Source organism: Telopea speciosissima, chromosome 10 (genome assembly GCF_018873765.1).
Source record: "Telopea speciosissima isolate NSW1024214 ecotype Mountain lineage chromosome 10, Tspe_v1, whole genome shotgun sequence".
Lineage (NCBI taxonomy): Eukaryota > Viridiplantae > Streptophyta > Magnoliopsida > Proteales > Proteaceae > Telopea > Telopea speciosissima.
Window position 1 is genome coordinate 44,004,142 of NC_057925.1, and position 27,754 is coordinate 44,031,895.

Here is a 27,754-nt window from a genome sequence, read left to right on the forward strand (position 1 = left end):
GAATCTCATCAAGTCCATTGATATGTGGAAATTCCTACAACTGCAGCTCTGCAACTAGGTTCGGGGTGTTGGGGGGGGGGGGGAGAAAAAGAAGAAAAGCTTTATCGTGCTCCGTGTTCTTGCTCACAAGTATCTCTAGAGATAGTGTGTCCAAGTTTTAAGGATGAATGTCTTTATGACTCCCATTGGTTCCTTCTCGTTGTTATAGAGTATGATCTCTGTATCAAATATTGTGATAGTTAAAATACTTGTGCTGATTCTGTTTTAGCAGAACTACTGTTCTACTGATGTTACCATGTGCCACCAAATAAATTAAAAGGCTTTGCTATTCACTTTATTCATTCAATTGTATTTGCCTATTTGGAATGCATTTTCTATTACAATAAATGAAACATTACCTGTTTATTCAAAATTGTGAAAACATGATACGTATGTTGCTTGAAAATGTGGTAATTGTAACTGAATCAAAGAGAAACGAAGAGCAGAGAGGGAGATGAATAGAGAATGGAGAAGAGAAAAGAGAGGAAAACTAGAGATTGATATCTCAACCAGCCATTCACACACGCTATTTATAGAATAAACAAGTTACATACATACATAGAAGGAAGTCAGTTTCCTAGAACAAATAAGAGATTAAACCTAGACTCAAAAACGAAATAGGAAACTAAAACAGGAAAGAAAAGGAAAAATTAACTCCTCAACTAAAACCAATATCTATGGCCCTCCATAGACCCTAATACCCAAGAAATCTAACAGTAATAAAATCTAGAGATAATCCCAAGTATATACAGTGTCCAATCCAATGCATCCCCTGTTGGCAGTTTGGCACAATGAACAGGAGATTCTACCAACTTTACCCTTTCCAGATGTTCAATTTTGAATAGAGCTGCCAAAAGGTTTGATGACTTGCTTTCTCCTTTTCTTTGTACTTCCACTCTTTTACCAATAAATAAACGGAGAAGCCCTCAAATCCCTAGGGTTCCAACTCTGCAAAAACAAACATTGCACGAAACCATTAGGGCCAACTTCTTCTTCTTCTTCATCATCATCATCATGAACTTCTCCCTTCATGATTCCTTACCAGCTTCTATTAGTAACCCGTAGGGAACTCACATTTGCCATATTCTGCAAAACAAACAAACAAACAATCATATTTTAAGTCAGTCTCAAGAGCAGCTCCCAAAGCAACTTAATCAATCAATCAACCTAAATCAAATCAAAGGATTTCTAAATCCCAAAACAAGATAAGAGTTTCATACTGTGGGAGAAACGTAAAATCAACAGCAAAAAACTTGGTCCCATGGTCTGAAGGTCTAATGGTCTATGGTCCAACTGTGACAAGACAGCACTTTTGTTTCCAAAAAAGTATCTCCCACCGCCTCTAATCTTTAGAGTCGATCACTACTCCAATCTCACACCTTAGTCGCAAAGCCCAAATGGAAAGTGTGGAAAATGGGAAAAGTTACTGCTCCGGCCGCCGGTGGTGGCCGAGGATATAAATTCTGAAACTGCCCATTTTGTATAGGAAGGATAAAAAAACACATAAAAGAGGAGAAGTGTAAAGGAGGAAGACGCACTGGGAGGTTGGGTGACGACATAAGCGGACCCTTGGAAATCACAGGTACCCATTACTCTCCCCTTCTTCTGGTAGTAGCTGTTGAATGCGAAGGATGCGTGTGCCTCTAGTGTATTCGGATTGTAACATGTGCTACCCGGTTGGATCTTCTCGCAATCTGCTCCTCCCTCCCCGCACGCGTAATCAAGCGCCGCCTGCAACCTCTTCTCCCTTGCTTTCCCGTTCGCCACACACCACGTCTGCCCCGACGACCTTGTCGATACGCCGCTGCTTCCCCCGCCGTTCACGGGCGTCAACTGGTTCTTCCCTCCGCCCACTGGTCCATGCTGTTTCACTTCCTGCAGTGTACTCCTCGTTTGGGTAGAAAAGACCGTAATTTCTCTCGGACCTCGGACCAGGCTTCTTGTTCTCATTGAACAGCTGCGAATAGGTAGACCTCTATGTCCGTCTTGGACCTCAATGGCGTTCCTCCGCCTGTGAGTACGTAACGCACAAGGTTGCCATTGTAGGCTGCTGCGTTCCCCTCGCTCGCCTCCTTCTCGTTCTCGTCTCCCTTGGAAGGCCAACCGGTCTCCGTCACCATCATCCCCAGATCATCGTACTTCAAAGCCGACATGGCCGCAAGCACCGCATCGATTTGCGCGTCAAAGAGACTGAAGTAGCGCAGCCCATTACCGGCGTCCACCACACCTGGGTTCTCCCTGAAGAGTGCGTAATCCAGAGAGATAACGTCGGCATTAGCAGAGTAGGCGAAGAAAGGGTAAGCATTCACCATTAGGTACGACCCAGTCCCCCGGAGAAAGTCCAGCATGGGTTTGATGACAGGTTCGATTAGCTCCTGCTTGAACGATCCAGCGGAAGAAGGGTAGGAGTTCTGCAAAGCACTAAGGGCTATGGGTGAGGACACCTTAATGGAGGAGTGGAGATTGTATTGTACGAGCGCAGCATGGACGTTTCGCATGGCAGGGACAAGGTAGTCGGTTAGGTTGTCTGGATCAACAAAAACCTCTTGCCGACGACAATGGCGTGGATTTGTGTGGCTGGGTAGTAAGAAACGATGTTCTTTTGAACCCATGCGTTGGCGAAGGATGGTCTCTTTGCGGCCAGGTAGAGCCTTTCGTTTGGTAAGTCGACGACGACCTTGATGCCTGAACCAGCAAGAGCTTTAAGCACGGTCGGGTCGGTGTCGTAGAGCTTGACTCTTTCAAGACCCTGAGACTTGAGGAGCTGAACAACCTTCACTGCAGAAGGAAGGTTGTTTGCTATTCGCCCGTAGTTAACTCCGATGGAAACCGCATCCGCAAATGTAAGCGTTAGAAACAATCAGAAACATTTTACAGAAAAAGAGAGAGAGGGATACAGTAGTATAAGAAAATGCAGAAGAGATGCCGTGTTCTTACCTGCAGCAAATGCGAAGATGCAGAGAAGTAAGAGGAAGCAAGGAATGGTGAGAAGTCCCATGCTCTGATTCTAAAAGCAGCAGAAACGGAGCATGAGAGATGAGAAGGAAGGAGAAGATGCAATGCAAAGACGGTGTTTGTTTTGGGGAAACTGGAACAAAGAACGATGAGGAGGAAGTGGGGAGAGTGGGAGTAAGGGAGTGTGAGGTGGGAAAGATGACATTATCAAAAAAAAAGGTGGGGAAGATGGGAGAGAAAGATGCAGAGCATACGGAGAGGTTAAAAGCTTGTGAAGATCGAGAAGGTGTGGCGGGCCCCACGTAGCAGCTCTGACATTAATCACGTCTGTGGTGGCCATGTGTGCTACGTGAGTTCTGCTATGTCATCAGATGTGCACTGCAACCCATCAGTATTGTAGAAGATCCTGGTCCGCCAGGTGGGGAGGTTCTGGGAACTGGGAATCACCTCCTTCTGTTATTTTAAATCTCCCATTAATAATATCGTAATAACGTTGACGATAGTTTTCTGTCAAATAATACTAGAAAAGTTACCAATTTTATTGACGAATGTCATAACGGCTAGGGAAATATATTCTTTTTGGCAAAATGATCCGGGTACGTCCTTAAGAATTAGTTTGGGAAATGTTCTTCGCTCATTACCGTCAATTTCTCCAAATAAATTTGAATCATAAAAATGTATGAGTCTGTTTAGTTAGTGTTAGACTTGCTGTCACCCTGACAGCAGGTGGAAATCTCCCTCCTCGCAGTCCCTTGGTTGCGCTCTCTCTTTCTCTCTCCATCTGATCGGCGATGGTATTGCAGAGATATATGCACAGATATATCATTTCAATTCCTCTCTCTTCTCTCCTCTTCCCTAACCCTCTCAATCTCTTTCTGATTTATGCTGTCCTCTCTCCTCTACCGTAACCCTCTCAATCTCTCCCTCATTCTGCCAGGTCCTCGATTGGAAGTTGCCTCACAAGGTGGAGTGCGACCCCATGGAGCGGTGATTCGCTGTTAACGCCATAAGATGGAATGCGACATTTGGATTCTTATTCTTAATCTTTATTTCATTCTATTTTGGACATTCGATTTTACATTAGCCAATTAGGAAAGGATGGAACATGGAAGGAATGAATTTTTAGACCTTGCACTAGTAAAATCAAGCAGCAACAAAGGAGCAGCCATGGCCTGTCCATCAAAGCTTTTTTGTTTTTTGATAAGTTTGTCCGCCAAAGCCCTTACTCTAGATTTATCTGGTTCATTCTTTGAAGGAGGAGGTGGTGAAGAACCACCACGCCCTCAACTTGTGGTGTAATCAAGTATTTTAACTCACTCATCTTCTCTGCTCTTCAACTATTCAATTCTGACTTATCCTAATGTTAATATTAACGTGTAGCTCGGTCAAAAAGTAAAATCACATCATGTAAGAATGGCACTGTTGCTGTGTACGTAATATCAAAACTGAGAATTGATTGAAGTCCAATATTAACAACACCTTAGCATCCCAAATTATCTTGGATGATCTAATTATTTGTTATGGGTATCTCAAGAAATTTATACTTGAGAACCCAAATGTTATGAATTTTTCTCTTTATGTTCATGCGGTGTCTAACATCTGTAATGTAAACATTGCAATACAAAGTTTGATGAAATTGCAATTTCATCAGTAGGATTTGCAATCAAGCTTGAGAAAACAGGGAAGTTCCCTGATCCACCGAAGCAAACATTCAGTTTTGATTTCTTGAATTTTATTCTCGCATTAACTCTTGAACACAGAGCTCTAGTTATGGACCTTGAATCATGAAACTAGCCACCCTCTTTTACTAACCCCAGAAACCCAATGCAGTTGGGGAACTCTGTGTTGGTTGTGACAACACCAAAACAGCAAAAGCAGACACACTTAAAGACTTCAACTTCTGATGCTCTTAATTGTTCTTGGAACTTATTGAACTTTCAAAATCATCAGAAAAAGAGAGCACTCCAGACAGATCTTGCTGCACTGTTCACATCAAAACTAGGTTTCCTAAGCGATTGTGCACTCGTTTCAGACCACCATCCAATTCTAAATCTTGATTAGTGAAAAGTGAAAACTAGGGGCTTCTCAATCCAATCAAAGCCAACTCTTACTGAGTTGGTGAAAGCCAAGATGAAACCAACGATAAAAGCGAAAGAGGAAGATGGATGGAAAAGCCCAGAGAGACAGGGTAAAAGTGGAAGAGGAAGATAGACGGGTACGCCCAAGAGAGAGAGAGAGATTTACCTGGTTTGTCATGCTCAACTCTCCCACTCTCCCTCTCTCCCTTTGATTCCGGAAAAACATAGTCCTCGCGAGATTAATCTGTTGGGTTGGGATTGAGTTTTCAAATAATTACCGGCAGTCGCAGTTTTGGGTGAACTAAGGGAGAAGCAGTTCAACGACTCAGATTGTACTTGGGCAAATCAATGGTTAGCAGAGAACAACGTTCTGTAAACAAATTCTCATGTACATACCGCGACCACTCACCCATTTTTTTTTAATCATTTCCCTAATTTCGAACGTTGGGCAATGCCGCAATCAGGCGCTCTCACATTGCTGCGCGCCAGCTGGGGGGGCGGGTCCACCAACTTGAACGTTTTGACAGTCATCAAGATCAGATCTGGGAAGATACATTTTATCTTGTCCGTACACCTGTCATGCGGACCATCCCAAAGAACCATTCTCTGTTTTGGATTTTTTGTTTTACTACCCCAATCATGCCTTATTACAATGCCGTTTGGATGATGAGATGTGGGGACAAAAGTGTTATTACACATTTCTTCTACCTTTATCTAAGGTAGCATATCACGGTTCAATGGTGGTTGAGGTTTAGCTGGTTTCATGGGACCGGTCTGTTTATAAATCTCTTTGGGGGAAAAAGAAATTTGTCATACTCGTGCCGGCCTCACCTAGAACTAAAAAAGAAAGAACAAGAAGTTCCTGATTCAAAGAATACCAGGATTTACAAAGGAAATTAAGGTTAAGGGAAGCCCCTCATGAGCATCCGTTTGCTTTTTTTTTAAGTGTTTTTCAATTTTTTAAAGAGAAATTTTATTGAATATATAAAAAGAGGCAAACAAGTCTATGATAGAATACTGACAAAGAAAACTAAAGCTTAAAAAATGGTGAACTTAGTCCTAAATCATATTGGCGAAGCCCTCGCTTACCCGAGAAAAATAATAAAACAAGTTTACGGGGGATCTGCGAGACGCATCGAGGGGGTCCTTGTCCTATTTGATTGTCGGGGGATCTCAGTATATACACCAAGCCGATCAAAAGCTCCACGAGCCAAAAGAGCTTTCTCCTCTGGTGAAAAGGGAGATGAAGTCTCCTTTTCAATCGGGGGTTGTTCTGCTGTCGTGTCCACCGCTTTAACACCAGACTTTGCCTTTTTTTGACAACGAGTTCTACCAATACCTGGAGTTGCCATACGGCCACCCATACGACCACCTCGAGGGGCATTCCTACAACCATCATGATTTTTCTGACCCAACACTTGAGTCCACCCACCTTGCATCTCCGCATGAGTCGGATCTGCATCCCTACCTTCATCCCTACCTTCAACAACGCCAGCTGCGTTGTTCTCCACAGCATGGTCCATGAGGTTCGGATTCAGATCCGGAATCCATACCCGATCCATCACTAGAGGCATCTTGTAGTTCGTTACAGCGGGATAACACCACCTCTAACGTACCCCCAATCCCAAAGAATCTTCTATTCTCAGTCATATTCTCTAAATTTTCTCTTAGCACGTCATCCCCACTACCCAAAAAGGTAGGAGACTTTGGCCTTCTACTAACGATCTCCACATTCCTTGTAGATTCCTCTAAAATTGGAGAGTTTGAATCAGGAATCACCACGCCATTTGGGTTGCCTAAAATGTCACGGCTTGTTGCGTGGATCTGGGGCCAATCCCTCCTTTTTCGCCACCTTCTTCGACCACCCTCCCCAACGCCGTGCACCTCAGTCATCCGGCCATCATCCATGACTACGCCCGCAGCGTCCACCTTGTCCTTCACATAACAGTAAGCCAAGGAGTGGCCCACTTTGGCACTTTCTTGTAGAACCCACACCACTCCATCTCGTCCTCGTAAACAATAGATTGGTGAAACCAAAACGGATCGCACGACCCAGGCTGCATGTGTTCGACTTGAATCTCGCAGAGTCTGTCGCCCTCCACATCTATTTCCACAAGAACTCCCACACATCACCCTTTGGGTGCGTCGATCAATCGCCACTGGCCTTCCCGCCTCCTTTGCCATGGAGAACAGAATTTTCTTATGTCAGTACTCAAGAGGGAGATAAGGAAATCTGATCCAAACCAACTTAGTCACAGCAGTTTTTTCATGGAAGTTGAATCGCGGCCTCCAACGGTAAAACGTGATCACCTGTGAACCCACCTTCGTCGAGCCTCTTTTCCAAATGGTCGCCATGTCCCCCTCCTTCTCAAATCGAATCAGAAAGAAGCCCTTCCCTAAAGGAGACATAAAAACCCTACCCTGCATATTCCAAGAAGATCTAACTGCAGTCCTTATATCATCCAGTAACACAAACCGGAAGTTTGTAAGACCGAACAGGGCATTCTTGAAGCCTTGCAACCCTTGTTCAAAGGCTTCTTAAGGAATAATGACCTTGGTAAAACTTCCCGCTTTAATAGGCTCCGGCAGATCCTCCAAAACAGGAAGATGACCTCCCACAGCCTTCGCATGAGATTTCTTCAGAGGAGGGCGGACAGGGCCTCCATGTTCCCCTCTTCGAGCCTGGCTCTCGATCACAGCCTCCCCTCCTACGGGTTTAGGCTTAGGCTTAAAAAAATCCACGATCCACAGCTGTTTCCCACCCTCCGGCGGACTGGATCCTCCCGGATCAGGCAGCATTTCATCTCCCATCACTAGCCTCCCACTTCAATTCCGGGTAACTTCGCCTAATTGATAATCATGATATGAGCATCCTTATTCAGAACTCTATGAACATATATACAGAAATCTAACAACAACAAAATAGTACTTTGAGAGCTAAAATGTCCTCAAAAGATCCTTTATAATTTCGAATGATAACTCCCTTGCCACCATGAGATGAATTGGAAACCCAAGTACAAGCACAAAAGATATTAAAATGATCAATAGATTGAGAGGAGGAGAGTAGCTCAAAACCCCACCTACCCTTCTTGTTCTTGACTGAGTGATGAAAAGCCTGTGTAGTACCAAGAAGAGACAGATTAGAGTGTTTAAATACACAGAAATTTCTTGTTTTCCAGATTTACCAAACTAAACATGTATTGAACAATAATGAAAAATTAGAGAAAACTTCCTTAAAAATAAGACCTTGAAGATTCTAAAGAGAGAGAGAGACATAGGGAGACACTAGCATTGAACTTAGGGTCTTTTTGATATCATTTTTCATTTTCATTTTCTGACATAATTTATAAGTGTTTGGTACGATTTATGAATCCTATTTCTATTTACAAAACATTAAAATAATAGAAAATCTATAATAGAGTTGATGCCTTATTATAGATTTGGATTTGGTTTTCATGCACGGTCGTGTATAAGAGGAATCTTTTACATTGATTTTTAGTAATCGTTAGATTAAAGTGTTTTAATCTGAACCGTTCAAGGATAAAGTAATGGTAGATACTTTCACCTATATGGTTACCTTTCAGTTACTTTTCAAATGCGTGTAAAAGACTTTTGTATTTATCAACATAATTTAAAAAAAAAAAAAACACGAAAGAACTTCCTTTTGTTTCATGCTCTTCAACTCCCTTTTTCACATCATCTTTCTATTGATTTTCTTTAAGAAATCTTCTCATATTCCTACTTCTGTACTGATGACAAATTAAGAGCCAACAAAAGCCAAGAAGAAAGGGTGGTAGTAGATCACCAGAGGAAAAGCAGACCCAAGCTCAGAAATTACCCAAGCAAAGAGTTTCTAGGTTAAACAACCCTTGTACTATCGTGCCCTGAAATAAAAACAAAAATCTATCCATTGCAGCTGAAGAATCAAAGCTAAACAAGGTTTTGATCTCTTTAACCTGACCAAAGGTGCGGTTTGATTAAAGGTACTATCCATTGGTATGGTTAGAACCTCATGCACCAATCATGTGCAGGATGCAGTAACACCTGTTTGCTTTAAGGAATTTGGTATGGCTAATACTCACACATTTCCAGGTCCAATTATGATTCATTTGGTCCTTCATCCCAATTTTGATTTGGGATTGGAAACCATGTTTTGGCATGTGCTTAGCTACAAGATCATAGGAGCAAATCAAAGAAGTCTAGCTTTGTGAGTTCATACTTAATGGGTAAATTTTGTTATGATCACCCTGCAAACAGGTGGGATGAGGCATAGGGGTTTTGTTCACCTAACTAAATAGAGAATGAACACATTAAGTTCACAATCGTAGAGTCAGTTACAAAACAAGGTTCTACAGCTAGATCTGATAAAATCTCTGAGAAAAGTAGCAACTGGGAGAATTCTTTTACTTCAACACATAATTCCACAAAAAAAATCAAAGCAAATCTATGCAACGGGTTTAATCGATTAAAATAGGATTTCAAACAGCTCAAATTTAATAACACGATTGATTTCTTCTATTTAGATTTCTTTTTAAACTTCTTATCATCTAACTACACTCTACATAAGCCTTAACTTCTATGATTTCTCTGGATGATGGTAACGCTAGTTAATGGCTGCCTTTTACATGAAAGACTGTGAGATCAACACCAAGAAGAAGAAGAAGAAACTGAAGAAGAGACAAAATAGAGAAGCGAGGGAAGAACAATTGCACGTCTAAGAAATTGGTTAGGGGATTGGTCACCTATAGAAGCAGTTTTCATATACGAACAAAATACGATTTGAAATACAAATTTAATTCAATTGAGTTTTTTTGTCTTAATTGTATAAGGGCCCATATTTTAAGTATCTCAATACAACAGTTTGAAGCCTCACTATGTGAAATATGCGCCAACCATGCTGCTTTTAGTGCTATATCCACATCCGCATCCGATTAGCTATCAGACGGATTTGGAGTGTGCTAAATCGATACGGATCAGATATTTTATCCGTTTATATGTAAATATAGCTTTTTTGGATAGCTATAGCCTATCGGTATCTGCATCCGTTTAGCTTTCGAACGGATTCAGATAGTGCTAAATGGTTGCGGACACGAATACGAAAACGGATTTTGACTATTCATTTATACCCCTACTTTTAGCATAGTTGGAAAACAAGGTTTTCTGACTCGACTTATCTTTTAGAAAAACTTGGTGACTCGATCTTGTCAAACCCGGTCAAGGCGAATCACTTTATTTTAATATTTTTAATACAATAAATCTGTATAAATTAGTAAAAAAATAAGGAAAAAATAAGATAAAATAATGAATCACATAATAATGCATTTTGAGTTTATACCATTGAACATGAGAAGGGAGTCGGAAGAATTGAAGGTTTCTTACTATTTTAGAATACGGATTGCTAATTTATTCAACTAAAATTCAAGTGAACTGGCTTTATAGTTTTTTTTTTTTAAATGACTAAACTAGCCGCAGCTGCGCATGCCGCGCACCTGTGCAAGGTCGCGCCTTGTGCAGGCTGTGCACTTGCACAACCACGGAGTAGCTGGCGCAGGTGGTCTGCCCATAGGCAGGCAGTAACCCGCGTGCACTAGGTTTGAAGAGATGATCACCATGATGCAACGGAGGCTTTATTGATCTCATAGAGGGCATGACTTCCCTAGGTGGAAGAGTAGGATAGTGGAGCAGAGGTTGGATGCTTGGGACTTCATATTTAACTTGCATCCATCACCGTCCTCACAGGATTTACCACTAGAATAGGATTTCCAATTGATGTTTATGTTTTGGTCAAATGTTCTCTGGATTGGGGGAGCAGGCTGCACCCAAACACATGAGGGTGTGCGAAATGACCACCTTACTCCCTTAAATGATAGGCTCATGTGTCTGGGTGTAGGCTGCGTTGCGGCGCAGAGAACATCAACCCTTATGTTTATTATCTTTTTTGTTAGTTGTATTTCCTTTTATTCATTTTATGTGGTGTTTTGAAAATAGTACCTCTAGCTTTCTTTTTCTTTTCGAATGTAAAAGTGTATGTTCTTTCGATGGTCAGGAGTTTGCCATCATTCGGTTAAAAATATGGAATCTTATTTGACTTGCACAATTTATGATCCAGTCTCATTACTTTTTACCCTAACATAATCTACACAACTTCTGATCAGATTTTTCAAAATGTTGACTTCACTTCGTGACTTGCTCAGATAAAACCTGGTTTTCCAACTTCGGTTTTAGAGGAACACCGGTCACTAGCGTGTGAGCTTGAACCCCGCCTTCTCAAAAAAAAAAAAAAAGAAAATTTTTTCAAAAAGATTCCGAAAATTACAAAAACGGAAAGAGGGTAGACCGCTAGAGACGCCAGTGACCGGTGTACCTCTTACCTTCTCCTTCTCCCTCTCTATCTGTGATAGAGGCCAGAGACCTACGTAAACTCACTATCTCCCAGAATCCCAATTTCTTGCTTTATTTCAATTGCGAAGAGCAATCGGAGAAGATGAGGATGAAGAATATGAAGGAGGGTTACGAGATTCTGGCGCTTTCCCGTATCATGAATGCATACGAATACGATCAGGAGGAATCATCGTTGTCATCGTCAATGGGAATGGAAGCAGTGGACATGAACATGAGAGCAGCGGTGGCGGCCGTGGAAGACATTCTCCGCTACCGCTTCAAGGACAAGACCCTCCTTCAGGATGCCTTGACCCATTCTTCCTACACTGACTCTCCTTCCTACCAACGCCTCGAGTTCGTGGGTGACGCCGTTCTCGGTCTCGTTCTAGCCGAGAATGTATTCCGAGACTACCCAGACCTCGACCCCGGTCATCTCTCTCTCCTCCGTGCTGCCAACATTAGCACAGAGAAGCTCGCCCGTGTTGCCGTCCGCCACGAGCTCTACCGCTACGTCCGTCACAAAGCCCCTTCTCTTGAAGCCAAGGTTGGTGCCCAAACTGAAAGCTTGCTTTTGCTCTCACCCTACATCGTTCTCATTCTCATCAGTCATTCTATGTGTCGAGAAGTTTCCTTTTCTTTTTCATTCCTTGATCCTTTGTTTGGTTACTATATAATCTTTTGATTTCGTGTTCAATTTCAGGTTAGCGAGTTCGTCCTTGCTGTTCAAGAAGAAGATGGCGCCGTTACCTACTGTGGATCTGTTAAATCGCCTAAGATTTTGGCTGACATTGTTGAGTCTGTTGCCGCAGCTGTTTACGTCGACTGTAATTATGACCTCAAAGCTCTGTGGAAGGTACTTGTTCTGTTTTTTTATTCTCCTTACTGAATTCTTTTCATCTTCCTCGTCTTCTGGTTATTCTTCCTTCCTGGTTATCAGTTTTTCATTTTCCCACTGCAACGGCCTCGGTTCTTCTTGCAGGTTTTTAAGAGACTTATGGAGCCAATTATTACCCTTGAAACCTTACACAAGCAACCACAGCCGGTGACCGTGTTGTTTGAGTTTTGCCAGAAGCAGGGGAAGCAAGTGGACGTTAAGCATTGGAGGAAAGGGTCCAAGAATATTGCTAGTGTTTACGTGGACGGGAAGCTCATTGGCTCTGGTTCCTCAGATCAAAAGGAGATAGCCAAGCTTAATGCTGCGAAGGAAGCTTTGGAAAAGCTGTGGAAATTGCAACCCTCGGAGACCAAGACTGGGGGTGGTAATGGAGCTGACAAGATTGAGGGGGCAAAGCACAAGTTGAATGAGATATGTGGCAAGAAGAGGTGGCGTCAGGCCAAGTATAGGTATGCACTTCCGTTCTTTCTGGAACTCAATTCTGCTTTCATCTCTGAAAACATGCAGTTGTACACTATTAGGAAGTGAAGGCATATATACTTCATTCATTTACATTCTAAGGATAACCACTGCAACACGTCTGTGGGTCTATATCACAAACTTAATTGTTTTGCACATGCTAAGAAGTAAGTGGGTTGGAGAAAGTTTCTGTAGGATAATACCAAAACTGTGGGTTACAGTCTGCTTTTTGTTATGGCCGGATATCAAGAGGTTCGAGCTGATTTTCTTACTTATGTTTCTATTCTAGGGCACCCATATCCTTATGGAAGTAGTATAAATAAGTGAAAAGCAACTTAGTTTTCATATTGAAAGTCTGGATATTTGCAACTTGAGTGTCCATTCAACTAGGCCAGATGTCAAATGCTATTTGTTGGTCGGGCATAAACATATTAATGTATTACTTAACACAGTTGACACAGAAGATTTTGCCTTGTCATAGTGATGCAGCCAGCCAATCCTGGATTCCAGATTAGGAATCAAATATCAGATGGGCTGCACCACAGGCAGTTACAAATTTGTGTTTATTTAAAAAAAAAAAAAACAGTTTAAATTTGTTTCTCCAATGACCAAGAAATGTGTTTTTTACCCAGTTCATTCCAGAGCTGTTTTTTTTAAACCGTTGCCATACGCACACACCCTAGATAACTGGATGCAAATCAGAAAATAAACCTGAGGTTCAGGAAAGCAAATTGATGGCAGTTTATACAAGGATAGATGTTAATCAATTCAGGAACTTGATTCAGATTCAAGAACTAACCTGAAACTGAAGGATTCTAATTGAATATTAAACTGCAGGTATAGAAATTAGAAGTACTGACCTGATTTTGATGGAGAAGAAAGTAGAAGATCAAAGAAGATACCAATCAGAAATCCACCTGATTGCAGGCTTGAAATTTCTCCAGAGCCTAACCTGGAATCCTCTAGGCCTTACACTACTGAGTCCACAGCAGTATTTGGTCTGAAATCCACAGAACCAGTAACATAAAGTTTTTTTTAATCATCAAAATCAGGGGGAGGTCTTAACCTTTTACATATATTTATAGCTTTACTAAAAGCTGTCTCAAACTCAATCAAGGAAAGGCTAGAGCCAATCCTGACCAGATTAAAAAAAAAAAGAAAAAAAAGAAAGAATAAAAACTAACTCTAAATTCTCCAATTGCAGGCGGTGATTGGTGTCCTAATCCGACCAGGACTCTGAGAAAATAAAGGAAATATACTGAAAACAAGACTGGAGTAACCTAATACAGCCTGACTACTGACAATTTAATAACAATAAAACAAAGAAAATACAGCCCAAACAAGACCCCACGATTCTACTTCCAAGGAGATGCAGAAATTGAAACTGCAGGCCAGAAGGAGAACCAGATAACTGGTTCAAAACAGGAACTGCGGCCTAGGAAAGCCTAATTTCTTCATTTTGCCACAGGCCCTTCTTTTTCCAGAGATACTTTCGCTGGAATCTGGATTCTGCATCACATCTTAATCATAAAACATCTAAGTCGCCTTTGTTCAACTTGTGGATGAGTAAAAAAGACCCTTAAAATTCCCCCACTGAGTACCGCATTCTGTTTCTAGACAACATAAATTGGCTGCGGTTTAGGTTAACACCCTATTAACAAGACTGAAACATCAAATGAATCCCCTGAATAATGGCTACTTAAAAGGTGTAATAAAATTATATAAAACAGAACTAAAACTGGACCCAAATACTTGAATACCTTGGAAATCTGAACTGACGCTACCACTAGGTGGCCCACAACTTTACTTGAAAGTTCCCCTGGACTGACCCCCCTGAACAGAAATGATCTGTGGGAGCCCTCATCATTTACCTGTGCTTAATTGGTGATTGGAGGAATATTGTGAGGGACTGGCATTTGCAACAATTAAGTTGGAGGGAAAATATCATAAGATGGCTATGCTTTGTGCAACAGCATGTTGAGCAATCAATCAAGGAAGGATCCATAAATGCCTTTGCATAGGTGGGTACGTCGGAATATATGATGGCAAGAATTGTAGGCTAAAATCAGGAATGAACATATGTACTCACGGTAGCTTAGGAAATCCCATAGGCAATTAGTCATTAAAGAAGCATTGACTAGGATGATTTCTTCCTGTGCAGCAGAAATCATGAGGACTGAGTTGGTATAGTTCAAAGCTGAGGAAGATGTGGTAACAAAGAAAAGATATGGAAATTTATGCTTGAACAAAAGATATGGCATCATCATTCACCATTTGCTTCCATGAATTCTGATCCATTTTTCAGTTTCAGGTGGTGATGCTGATGATGAAAATGCTGTTCTATAAACCTTAACAAACATAAGTGTATAGATTGATGCATATTAGGTCAATATATGGTCTTCAAAGTTCCATATGGTTCTCATTAATCAATGACCTTCCTATTGAAGCATAAAATATTAAACTAGGGCTTTTTTTAATGCTTGTTCTCATTTTGGGTTATTCTTTATTGGATAACAATTGTAATTTTTTTGCTTTCATTTATTCTAGTTCCTTTCAGCTTTGGTTGCCTGATTCTTTCCACATCTTCTGGTAAAAATATAGAAGTTTCTACTTTTGACTATACTTGATATTCTTTCTTTGTGACTTCCATCTTCTTATGTTTGTTTTTAGCTTTTGTCTGTCATTTTGTGAATCATCATTAGATATATTAGTTTGATCACGTGTCAGTTGATTTCTATCAATAGTTGTAAGCCTCTAACATATGGTGTAAAGCTTCAAAGAGGATAATAGTTTCTATTTTTTTTTTCTTTTCCAAATAAAAGAGGTTAATATTTTCATCCATGCAATGATAGTCAACTTTTTACTCTTATTTGCATCACAAAATTTAACTCAATGGTGCAAAATTTCAAAGCAAACATGGTAAAACTTCTATCCATGCTTCTTGCCGTAGTAGCAACTAGCAACTAAAGATGATGTCTTGATTAGGGGTTTGTACTGAATAAATCTCTTCTGACTAAAATTTTAGTATGCATTAGGAAACAAACATGGATAAGAGGGCGGGCCTTGGTGCAACGGTAAGGTTGCTCCATTGTTACCAAGTGGTCATGGGTTTGAGTCTGGAAACAGCCTCTCTGCGAGAGCAGGGGTAAGGCTGCGTATATTATGATCCTGCCTTGACCCCATAGTGGCGGGAGCCTCGTGCACTGGGTACGCCCTTTTTTTTAAGGAAACAAACATGGATGTAGAAAGATCTTGATATGCATAGGTTGTGCCAGATTGGAGCTTGCATAAACTTTTAGCCATGCCTTGCTTAGAATTAAGGAAGGTGGATAAAGTGCAGAGATAATTGTGGGTGTTGTGCCATTGACAGATATATTATCATTAAAATAAGCAGGGAAGTTTTATGTGAACTTGGCTATTGTGTCCTGTAATGCGGACTCAAAGCCAGCATAATGGAGGAGGATAGTGTTTGGTTGGAAGGTGGCATAAAACATGTTTATGAAGTATTTTAAACACCTTTTGTTAAATCATTCATCGAAATAAGGGGTTGGACCATGGGAGGAAGGTGGTGGGTGAAACTTTATAAGATTGGCTGCAGGACTGGTGATGCTTTATTGAGTAAAAATCGACACATACAATAGAAGTACTGTGAGTGAGATGCAGATGTTGGAGGGTATGAATTTTAAGACAGAGGATAGAATCAGAAATGAATGATCCGTAGGAACTTTAGGGTTTGAAAAAGGGGTGACATGATGAGGGGATAGAATCAGAAATGAACAGATGATGTGCATAGTTCATCTATGAGTTGTTGTTTTATCCTTACAGACTTAACAATTGACACAGGATAATCATGTATTGCGCAACATTTTATCTTAATACGATGAGTTGACGCACATACACATCGGGACATTATGGAGCTTTCCAATTTTCATCTATCATCCGAAGATCACAATCAACGATTGTGATATCCGGTTTCCATTTTCTCAAAGATCTATTACCATATCAGTGTTATTCCACTACCATATTAGAGTTATTCTTGTTTCCATACTAGGCTTGTAATTGTTGGGTTTCCATACCGCAGCAGATTGAAATTGATTGTAATCCTCAACTGATATTATATAATGAAAGTGTCCATCTCATTAGAGATTCGACTGGTTCACAGTTAACATGGTATCAAGTGCTTGGCTCTCCACCGAGTTCTCTTCTTCCTAATTCTTTTTTTTTTCCAAGCTCCACCGAGCTTCTTCAATGGCTGATGATATGTCTCAGGCCATATCCCCTCCCGGGACGCCCTCTCTAGCCGCTGCAGATCCTACTCCACCCATATCACCTCCAGTGGCCTCTCCTCTGCTGGCTGCCGACCACCCGCCACCCCTCTATGCTGCAGCAGCCCCACCATCTCTTGTGACCGCCCCTGTCGCGTCTCCCCTCACCGGTGCCCACCATTTCCTCTCTATCAAACTATCCTCGAAGAATTATATATTTTGGCATCCTCAGATCACACCTTATCTCCGTGGTCAAGACCTCTACGGCTTCGTTGATGAAACCAAACCTTGTCCATCTGATCCCATTGCCACCCATGTAGGGCTGAAGCAAGACAACATTATAATGAGTCTGCTCATAGCTTCCCTCTCTGAAGATACTATCCCTATTGAAGTTGGAAAGACAACCAGCAAGGACCTGTGGGGCGCACTCCAGGGTACCTTTGGGTCCACCTCCAACACGCGCCTAATGTTGTTGCACATGGCCCTTCAGCTTGCAAAGTCGATTGCTGACGAACTTGCTGCTGCTGGTAAGCCCTTATCTCTGGCTGGTTTCAACCTTCTTATTTTCTGCTCTCTCCATCAAGATTTCATGGTAATTGTACCATTACTAATGACTTGCCAAGACCCTATCTCATACACTGAGCTTCATGGGCTGCTGTTGAGCCAAGAATTTTTCAACGGCAATTCCATCAACAAGCTCTTCCTCAGCAATTCTTCCATGATCACCATCATGCCACCCTCCGCTCATCTCAGTCAGCCCGCTGCCCCCACCGGTCAACCTGCCACCTACTCCAAGAGTGGTGGTTGTGGCTGTGGGGGGTGGGGTCGCGATGGTCGTGGAGTTCAAGTGGCCGCGGTATGTTTTGCTTCATCTATCATCGGGCAAATCATCTGGAGAGTACTTGCTACTACAGGAACCCAACCGCCCCTTCCCCTACCACTCACCCCACCTGTCCCCCACCTCCATTGGCCTATCTTACTCACCAGACCCCTACTCCAGCCCTTACCCATACCCCTCCCCACTGGTCTCTCATCCATGTAACCCATACCATTCTCCATCGGCTGCCTTACCTGATATCCAGATACAGGCGCTACCCATCATGTAACGTCGGCCATTCAATCTCTCTCCTCCTATGACACATACAATGGTAATCAACAGATTCAGGTTGGCAGCTGTAAGGTACTTCCCATCATTCACACTGGTTCCTCATCTATCTCCTCCCCTCATTCCTTTCTTCTTTCTAATATTTTGTGTGTTCCCTCCCTTACAAAACCATTGCATTCTGTTCAGCTTTTCACTCAGGATAATAATGTGTTTTTTGAATTTCATGCCTCTCATTTTCTCGTCAAAGATGAGAAAACCAGGACTACTCCGCTGTCCGGCCCGAGTAGGGGAGGCCTCTACAGCCTCAATGTTTCATCTTCTTCTCCTCCGTCTGCTAATATCACTAAATGAATTTTCATTGAAGGCTGGCAGTGTACATTGGGCCACCCTCATGAGGAGGTCTTTCGTCATATGTTACGCACTAATGATTTACCTACTTTTTGTGTGGGGACCTTCTCCCAATGTTTCATCGGATGGTCACCATTACTTTGTTATATTTGTTGACGACAACACTAAATTTATTTTATTGTCCTTCAGGGTGTAAATCTGAAGTTTTTGCCACCTTCCAATGTTTTAAATCTCTTGTGGAACATCAGTTTTCCCGTCAAATTATTTCTTTCCAAATGGATTGGGGCGGTGCGTTTCTTACTTTACCCCTCTTCTTTGAATCTCTTAGCATTCATCACCGCCTATCCTGTCCTCATACTCATGAACAACAAGGCAGTGTTGAACGCCGTCATGGATATATTGTTGAAACCGGACATACTCTTCAAGCTCAGAGTTCAGTACCAGCCCAATATTGGCACTTTGTGTTTGAGACTGTTGTGTATTTAATCCATCGAATGAATGCCCTACTGTGTCACTGGTAATGTATCCCCATATCAACTTGTTTATCATACCCCACCCGATTACCAGTTTCTCAAAGTGTTTGGTTGTTCCTGTTTTCCACTGTTACGGCCCTACAACAGTTACAAAATGGAGTTTTGGTCTAAACCTTGTGTATTTCTTGGGTAAAGTCCTTCTCACACTGGTTACCGTTGCTTGGACATGTCCGCAAACTGCATCTACATAGCGCACCATGTCCGGTTTGATGAAACCAGTTTTCCTTTCCACTCTCGGTCCATCCTTGGTCGCCCACCCCTCTCTCCATCTCCCTCCTCATTTCCTTGGGCTGTTGCCCCCAACTCCATTGGTACCAGTCTCTTACCGCCTCCACCAGCTAACTCCCAAGCCCCGTTAGGCCATTACCAACCCCTATATCTTCCCCTCGTCTACCCAACCCACCATCCCCCTTCCTCACCTCACTCCATTACTGACTCCCTCCCCCTCTCCCACTCCATCACTGCCTTGCTCCTCCACTCCCCCTATTAGAACTCGGTCCATTGTTGACCTTTACCACAACCCCACTGCCCCCACTATGGTGCAGTAAAAAATGGCTGCTACCAAGATTGATTCTGGTAGAGAATAGGGACAGGAATGTTGAAGGTTGGTGGTAGTGATGATGAAGATGGTTAACTTTGTGAATTCGGCAGGTGTAGTTGATGATGAGTGGAGCTACTAGTGTCTCAGCCATAGGAGTCCCACCTTGGCCACGCCTTAGGAGTCCCACCCAAACAAGCTTGATAAACTCACAAGCACTCTCAAAAGAGAAGACAAGTCTTTTTCCAAAATCTGGAATTGCTACAGCAGCCTTCCACGAATTCTGTTTATATAGGAAAAAGGAGACTTAATAGTCTCTTGGATTACATCAAAATGAATTAAAAGACTCTTGGAATTCCAAGACTAAATGGAATTTCCCAACCATAGTTATCAAGTTGGGAAGGCGACCATGGCGTTTTAGAGGGTAACAAGCAAGGCCACACCGCCATGGCAGCAAGACGCCTGCCTAGGCATCCAAGGCAACCAAGAAGCCTGGACGCCATGGCGTCACCTTGGATACGCCTTGATAACACTTATAAACCAAACCCAATAAAACATTAACTACAACTTTCAAACTTCTAACTAGGAAATTTAAAAGACAATAACTACACCTTGGAACTATCCCCTATACATTGAAAACAAAACCCAATAAACCTAGGAACAATAAACAAGAAACTTAGAAACTAGTTACAAGAAATAATAAATTATTCTAGGAAGCTGAAAAGTCACTTGATTGTGTTGACTTAAGGGCCCAGAACTTGGCAGTCCCAAGGGTCCACGATTGGACTGGCTGTGCCACAAAAATAAATCAGTCCATGTTTGAACTGTGCTTGAACTTGGGCTGGGCCTTTTTTGATGGACCGGTTGTTGGATTTAAAGGAGCAGAACCGCCACAACCACCACCAAACCCTCCACCCATGCGCCTTCATCCAAGACAAAAACCCCAAGCCCTCATTTCCCAAACCACCACCCCCCGCTACTGAACCAACTTGTATTTTATAGTCAAACAGGGTTCATGAGTGGCGCAGTGCCATGGCCGCCTAGCTTAATGCTCTATTGAGAAATAACACCTGGTCTTTGGTACCTCTACTACCTCACAAAAAAGTGGTGGGTTGCAAGTGGATTTACTGCATCAAGAGAAAGGCTAATGATACTCTAGAACGGTACAAGGCGCAACTTGTCGCCAAAGGATTCCACCAGCAACAGGGTTTGGATTACATGGATACTTTCAGTCCATTAGAATGGTGCTTTCCATTGCATCCTCGAATTGCTGGCCCATATGCCATCTCGATGTACACAATGCATTCTTGCACGGCATCCTATCCGAAGAAGTGTATATGGTACAGCCCCTTGGCTTTGAAGATCCCACATGCGCCCATCATGTTTGCCGCCTCCACAAGTCCTTGTATTGCCTCAAACAGGCATCATGTGTCTGGTTCCTCAGGCTATCCCAATTTCTCACTGCCTCTGGTTTTCGGTCCTCCCAAACCAACCCTTCATTATTCATTTACAAGCAGGGGTCCATCACATCGTATGTTCTAGTGTATGTCGATGACATACTCGTTACAAGCAGCCAGCCCTCACATGTGCAAATTTTCCTTACTCAGCCGGGGGCAACGTTGTCCATCAAGGACTTGGCTTTGAGTTTCTTTTTGGGTGTGGATGTCCTTCCCCATTCCAATGGGATCATCCTTTCTCGATCCTGCTATATTTCAGATTTGCTACAGCGGGCTGGTATAGCAAAGTGTAAGCCAGTTCTCACACCCATTGCTACAACTGTCAAAGCATCTACAACAAGGGGTGTACCACTCAATGACCCCACTCAGTTTGGCAGTATTGTGGGTGCGCTCCAATACATCACTTTGACCCGGCTAGTTGTGGCGTTCTCTGTGAATTGGGCCTGCCAGTTCATGCACAATCCCTCTGAGGATCACTGGTCTCTTGTGAAGAGGACCTTGCACTATGCCACTGCCTGAAATATATTCATTCCCATGGCCCACTTATTGAAATATCCAATGATACTCGTCTTCAGACATTCTATGATGTGGACTGGGCGGGTAACTGTGATGACCACAAATCCATTTGGGGAGGGGGGGTGTATGCCATTTTATGGTTCTGAACTTACTGTCTAGGCATCCAAGAAGCAGAAAACGGTAGCGCACTCCTCCACCGAGTTGGAATATAAAGTGCTTGCTGATGCTTGCGCTGAACTCACATGGCTGGAATCTCTCTTCCGTGAACTTGGCTTTCCTCTCGCCCAAGCACTGATATTTTGGTGTGACAATATTGGCGCAACCTACCTATCGGCCAGTCCTGTGTTACATGCACGCATTAAACACATGGAAATTGGTTTCCACTTCATTCGCGATAAAGTCTCCAAATGCGAGCTCAATGTGCAATTCATTTCTACCTATAGGACCAACTGGCCGACATCTTCACCAAGGAACGCTCCACTGCTCATTTCCAATGGAAACGTGAAAAGTTGAAGTTTCGCAGCTGCGACACTCCAACTTGAGGGGGGTGTATCAACCAAAGGTCACAATCAATGATTGTGATATTTGATTTCCATATTTCTCAAAGATCTATTACCATATCAGTGTTATTCCACTACCATATTAGAATTATTTGTTTCCATGCTAGGCTTGTAATTGCTGGGTTTCCACACCACAGCAGAGTGAGATTGATTGTAATCCTCAACTGAATATTATATAATGGAAGTGTCCATCTCATTAGAGATCGAACTGGTTCACAGTTAACATCATCACACTATCCATTTGATACAGTACGTTTGGTATTATTGAATGTTGGTACTTGTTTTTGTTTTTTGTTCTAGAAAGGAATAAGATGATTCAAAACCGTCAACTGTTTCCATTTCATGTTAGTGCCATGTGTCAGCATTGATCTAAACAGAGAGAAGGGGTGGCAGGGAAGAGAAGGAAAATAAAATCTGCACCTGAAATATCGTGGCTTTGGTAGAGAAGGGAAAATTTCCATTACACGGCCCCAACAAAAGAAGCTTCCCTTGAGGATTCAGTTAGTTCTGCCAAGTAGCAGTATGATGTGTCGATTCCAAATGTTGGATAGACAGGTCAAGGTTTTGATTGGGCATGTTTCTTTCAGAACCCAATTCAATCAAGTTGCACCCATGTACCTTTCAGCTGTCCATGTATTGGCATGCACCTTCCTGTAGTCCCTGGAGTTCAGAGCTTTATTTTGCCACTTAACCAAGTGATGCAGAAGCCAAAACCATGATTAATTTGGCTGTTCTTTGATTTTCGTTGGAGCCTTTTTACCTTTTTTATGATAGGGTTAAAACAGTCTTTTTATATTTATTTTCTTAAGTTCTCCCTCCACGATTTTAGAGGGATAGGTGGTTTTTTTATTTTATTTGTTTAAGCTTATACTCCTATTTAGAGTATAAGTCTATTATGTTTTATGTTTGTGATTAGGATTCAGATTAGGAATTCCCACTCCTAATCTGACTAGGATTTGCTTTAGATTGATTATTTGTAAGGCCTTTTGGCCCCCCTTTATTATTATAAATAGTAGAATCGTGGGAGGCTCCCCCACCTATTATGTTTTGAAATTTTGTTTCTTCTTGTTGCTGCCGCCATGACTGCTGCTGCTTCTCTGTCTTGTGTGTCATATCAAGACCCCTTGTGAGTAATATCAAGGGCTAGGGCTGGAGTAATCCGGCGACTCCTTGCATCTTGCAGATCGGGAGGTTCGTCTTCTTCTTCCTTCAAGTCCTTCAAGGTTGCTGCTGCTGAAATTCTGCAATTCCAGTAAGAGTTACAATTTCCTGCAACTTTATCATCTCTTCTTCTTACTTCCATCTAACCTAATCGACTTCCCCAAACCCTAGCCTCATCTACATTCATCACAGCCCTATTCCCTCCTCAGATTACACTCAAACCCTAACCACAGGTCCATCACAGTAACCCTCCCACTCGATCTCAGTTGCAGCCTCACCTATCCACTACAAACCCTAAATCCCTCCCTCAACATAAAAACCCAGAAACCCTAAAATCTGCCTAGACCTAACCAGCCATCAACACCCCACCAAAGTCCAGCCGAACCACCCCCTCCCTGCTAGGAAAACTCGACCTAAAGCCCATCACCTAAATCTGCTCCTAAACCCTAGTTTCAGCTTAGATCCTAAATCTGAAAACCCAAAACCCTAACCCTAATATTTCTGAATTTCTATTTCTTATTCAAACCTCATTAAAACCTATTCTAATAGACTCCTAAAATTCTGCAGACCATTACCCAATAAAACCCTAACTCAATCTCCCATTCCTAACCCTAATTTTGCCCTAGTTACCCTAAACTGCCCATTCGGCCAACCTAAAACAGAACCTGGTCCTAAGTGAGATTTATTTCACCTAGGCTACATCAAATTGGTATCAAAGCCATGGCTGAACATGGCAGCCCTGCCATGGATCCCACACGACCACCCCAACCTGATTCCCTTGCTGCAATCATGGCTATGCTGCAGAAGATCTCAACAGACCAGCAAGTTCTTGGTGATCGAATGACAACAATAGAACAAAGGCAAGCTGTGCCTCTTGTAAGCAACCCTCTATTTGTAGAGGAAGACAGATTCCAAGTTCATTCTGAAGTACATGGAACTGCGGGAAGGGATGAATATCATAGAAGTCATCCCCGGCGTCACGGGGACCACAGAGATCGGTCTAGACATGACCGAGACTACGGGGATCGCGTAGGTAATGACAGAGATGACTACAAAGAAGACGGGGACAGAACTACTGAAGCACCTCGAAGACCTAACTTTGAGGAATATTTGAGGTCCTACTTCACTTGGAGATGAAGCTACTAACCGGCGGTTCGATACACAGAAGGTCAAGCTAGAATTGAAAGAGTATGATGGGCATGGTGATCCACAAAAATTCTATGTGGCTTGCTGCCCTAGATGACTACTTTGGTGGTATGATTTGCACGAAGACCGAAAGATGAGGCGCACGCACTAAACTAATTGGTTCTGCTTCGAGAATGGTGGCGCAAGGCGAGCGGGACATGGAACGTGAAGGTAAAGCACCTACCAGCTGGGAGGATATGAAGTATGATTTGAAAGAGAAGTACTTACCAAGACACTACACCGCTCGATGCAAGATCAATTCAACTCCCTTCGTCAAGGAACATGACGTATCCGAGTACATGCAAAAGTTTGACTCTCTCTCATCTCGCACCGACACAATAGAAAGTGCTACTCGGATGTTGTCCGATTCCGGTTGGGATTGAGATCGACATCCTCGAGCTATTGGCGTTGTGGATGTTACGGACGTCAAGGATTGTTTTGAGAAGGCATTGAAGGCTGAAGAATTATTGGTTGGGAATAGAGAATTTGATTCTTCCATTGAGGGTACTGTCAAAACTTTTTCAGCATTCAAGTCTACTACCACTGGTCACAACCGAACTGGAAATTCTATTGCTGGTCCTACTCGATCAGGCTACTCCGCTGGTAGTTCTTCCCGTCCTCCACGTGCTGATTATAAAGGTAAAGCTCCCATGGACAGCAATGAACCCCACAAGTGTTTCCATTGCAATGAACTTGGGCACTATGCCAAAGATTGCCCACAAAAGCATAGACTGTTAATGTGGCTGCCAAGGCGGAGGAAACCTCGAAGAGCACGATGAGCATGGCATATATGCACTACCCCACGATAGTGATGAAGACTTAGACCGTCACCTTGAAGATCTAGATGGTGGTGCTCAAGGTGTCCATACAATTGCTCCAGTTCTCATGGATGATGTGGTTGATTGTGACAAGGTAATTGGGAACATTTCACAGGAGACAGTATCAAGCAAGTTGCTGTTCTTGAAGAGGTGGGGCTGAATGAGAAGGTTATAAATATTGAAGACCCTATGGAGGTTGAACACATTGATTTTGTGATGCCCCCTTGGTTCTTGAAGAGAAGGCCCCACGACTTGAAGACCATATTCCCACTTTGTTATAACTTCAACAGAATTCTGCCAGGAAGTGTTGAAGCTGCTGCCCACATGTTACTTCCTCCTCCTCATCACAAGGTTCGTGGACGAGTTTCTTCACACAAGCATGGTACGTGGACTCCCATTCATGAAGTCAACAAGCTCAGCCCCAAGTTGCGGGCGTTGCATGGATTTCACCCATTCATCGGAGATGAATGTTTCTAAGTTGGGGAGAGTTGATGCGAGAAGCCAAAACCATGATTAATTTGGCTGTTCTTTGATTTTCGTTGGAGCCTTTTTACTTTTTTTATGATAGGGTTAAAACAGTCTTTTTATATTTATTTTCTTAAGTTCTCCCTCCACGATTTTAGAGGGATAGGTGGTTTTTTATTTTATTTGTTTAGCTTATACTCCTATTTAGAGTATAAGTCTATTATGTTTTATGTTTGTGATTAGGATTCAGATTAGGAATTCCCACTCCTAATCTGACTAGGATTTGCTTTAGATTGATTATTTGTAAGGCCTTTTGGCCCCCCTTTATTATTATAAATAGTAGAATCGTGGGAGGCTCCCCCACCTATTATGTTTTGAAATTTTGTTTCTTCTTGTTGCTGCCGCCATGACTGCTGCTGCTTCTCTGTCTTGTGTGTCATATCAAGACCCCTTGTGAGTAATATCAAGGGCTAGGGCTGGAGTAATCCGGCGACTCCTTGCATCTTGCAGATCGGGAGGTTCGTCTTCTTCTTCCTTCAAGTCCTTCAAGGTTGCTGCTGCTGAAATTCTGCAATTCCAGTAAGAGTTACAATTTCCTGCAACTTTATCATCTCTTCTTCTTACTTCCATCTAACCTAATCGACTTCCCCAAACCCTAGCCTCATCTACATTCATCACAGCCCTATTCCCTCCTCAGATTACACTCAAACCCTAACCACAGGTCCATCACAGTAACCCTCCCACTCGATCTCAGTTGCAGCCTCACCTATCCACTACAAACCCTAAATCCCTCCCTCAACATAAAAACCCAGAAACCCTAAAATCTGCCTAGACCTAACCAGCCATCAACACCCCACCAAAGTCCAGCCGAACCACCCCCTCCCTGCTAGGAAAACTCGACCTAAAGCCCATCACCTAAATCTGCTCCTAAACCCTAGTTTCAGCTTAGATCCTAAATCTGAAAACCCAAAACCCTAACCCTAATATTTCTGAATTTCTATTTCTTATTCAAACCTCATTAAAACCTATTCTAATAGACTCCTAAAATTCTGCAGACCATTACCCAATAAAACCCTAACTCAATCTCCCATTCCTAACCCTAATTTTGCCCTAGTTACCGTAAACTGCTCATTCGGCCAACCCTAAAACAGAACCTGGTCCTAAGTGAGATTTATTTCACCTAGGCTACATCACCAAGTCCATCTGGGCTGAAGCTTGATGCGTGGGAAGGGGACCTTAGGGTCTACAGGTCCACATATTTGGCCCCATCTGACATGCCACCTGGCTGAGAGGCTTGCATTTAATTTTAAATGAGTGCAAGTCCTAACTGTTGCAGGATCGTGGATGCTATGGCTTGGAGGGGGAGGGACTCTCAGCTGTGTAGTGGGCCATGCTGCAATGCAGGAGTGGACCATGCTGTGTTGATGTGGAGCCCAGTGTAAATCCCATTAGGCTGTTGCCGTGTCAATCCTGTCAGCATTACTCAATTTTAAGATTGTTGAACTTGAAATTTCTTTTATGTTGAGCATTTATCGCTATCACATCCTTTCTTTTAGTTCCAACTTTTAAGTTATTTGTCACTGATGTTTTGTTTTTTGCCTGTTGATTTCAATCATAAGCATTTCTGGGTGAATTAAATACAATCTATTGGTTGAGTTAATCAATAATCAGCTCACCTCTGCCTTGTGATAATGTAACTAGTAACACCTTCCATGTGCACACATGCAGCATTAAAAGTGAGGAAGGTCCTTCCCACGACAGGAAATTTATCTGTTCAGTTAAAGTAGACACTGTTGATGGTACATATATTTCAACTGGGGATATAAGGTCAAGGATAAAAGATGCAGAGAACTCGGCAGCATCAGTGTTTCTTCACAGCTTGAAAGACAATGAACATTGTGTTGGACTGGTAATCTGAAATCTGAGTTGTTGGATTATTCATATTATTATTATTGTAGTTTAACCCTAGACAGGTATTTGGTTGAGATGAGAGATG

At 42.5% G+C, this 27,754-nt stretch overlaps 1 protein-coding gene, 1 long non-coding RNA gene and 1 pseudogene across 2 annotated transcripts; 1 reads left to right on the top strand and 2 right to left on the bottom strand.

The window, feature by feature from the left end:
• Positions 1 to 198: 198 nt before the first annotated feature.
• On the bottom strand, positions 199 to 15,333 carry LOC122642132. The gene is made up of 3 exons (XR_006330017.1): positions 15,323 to 15,333; positions 5,547 to 5,550; positions 199 to 281 (listed from the first exon to the last, which is right to left on the bottom strand). It is a non-coding gene; the product is annotated as an uncharacterized LOC122642132 (long non-coding RNA).
• On the bottom strand, positions 1,071 to 3,087 carry LOC122642126 (annotated as a pseudogene).
• Positions 11,584 to 27,754, top strand: LOC122642128 (ribonuclease 3-like protein 2). The gene is made up of 4 exons (XM_043835549.1): positions 11,584 to 11,997; positions 12,154 to 12,306; positions 12,433 to 12,797; positions 27,487 to 27,754. The coding sequence occupies exons 1-4, from the start codon at positions 11,611 to 11,613 to the stop codon at positions 27,674 to 27,676; spliced, it is 1,095 nt and encodes a 364-aa protein (XP_043691484.1). The 5' UTR covers positions 11,584 to 11,610; the 3' UTR covers positions 27,677 to 27,754.

What these genes read in the sequence shown, in the direction of transcription:
- LOC122642128 (XM_043835549.1), top strand. Translation starts at nt 11,611, where the DNA reads ATGAATGCATACGAATACGATCAGGAGGAATCATCGTTGTCATCGTCA. An exon ending in ACCTCAAAGCTCTGTGGAAG is followed by an intron (nt 12,307 to 12,432) that starts GTACTTGTTCTG and finishes TTCTTCTTGCAG; the next exon opens with GTTTTTAAGAGACTTATGGA. An exon ending in TGGCGTCAGGCCAAGTATAG is followed by an intron (nt 12,798 to 27,486) that starts GTATGCACTTCC and finishes GCACACATGCAG; the next exon opens with CATTAAAAGTGAGGAAGGTC.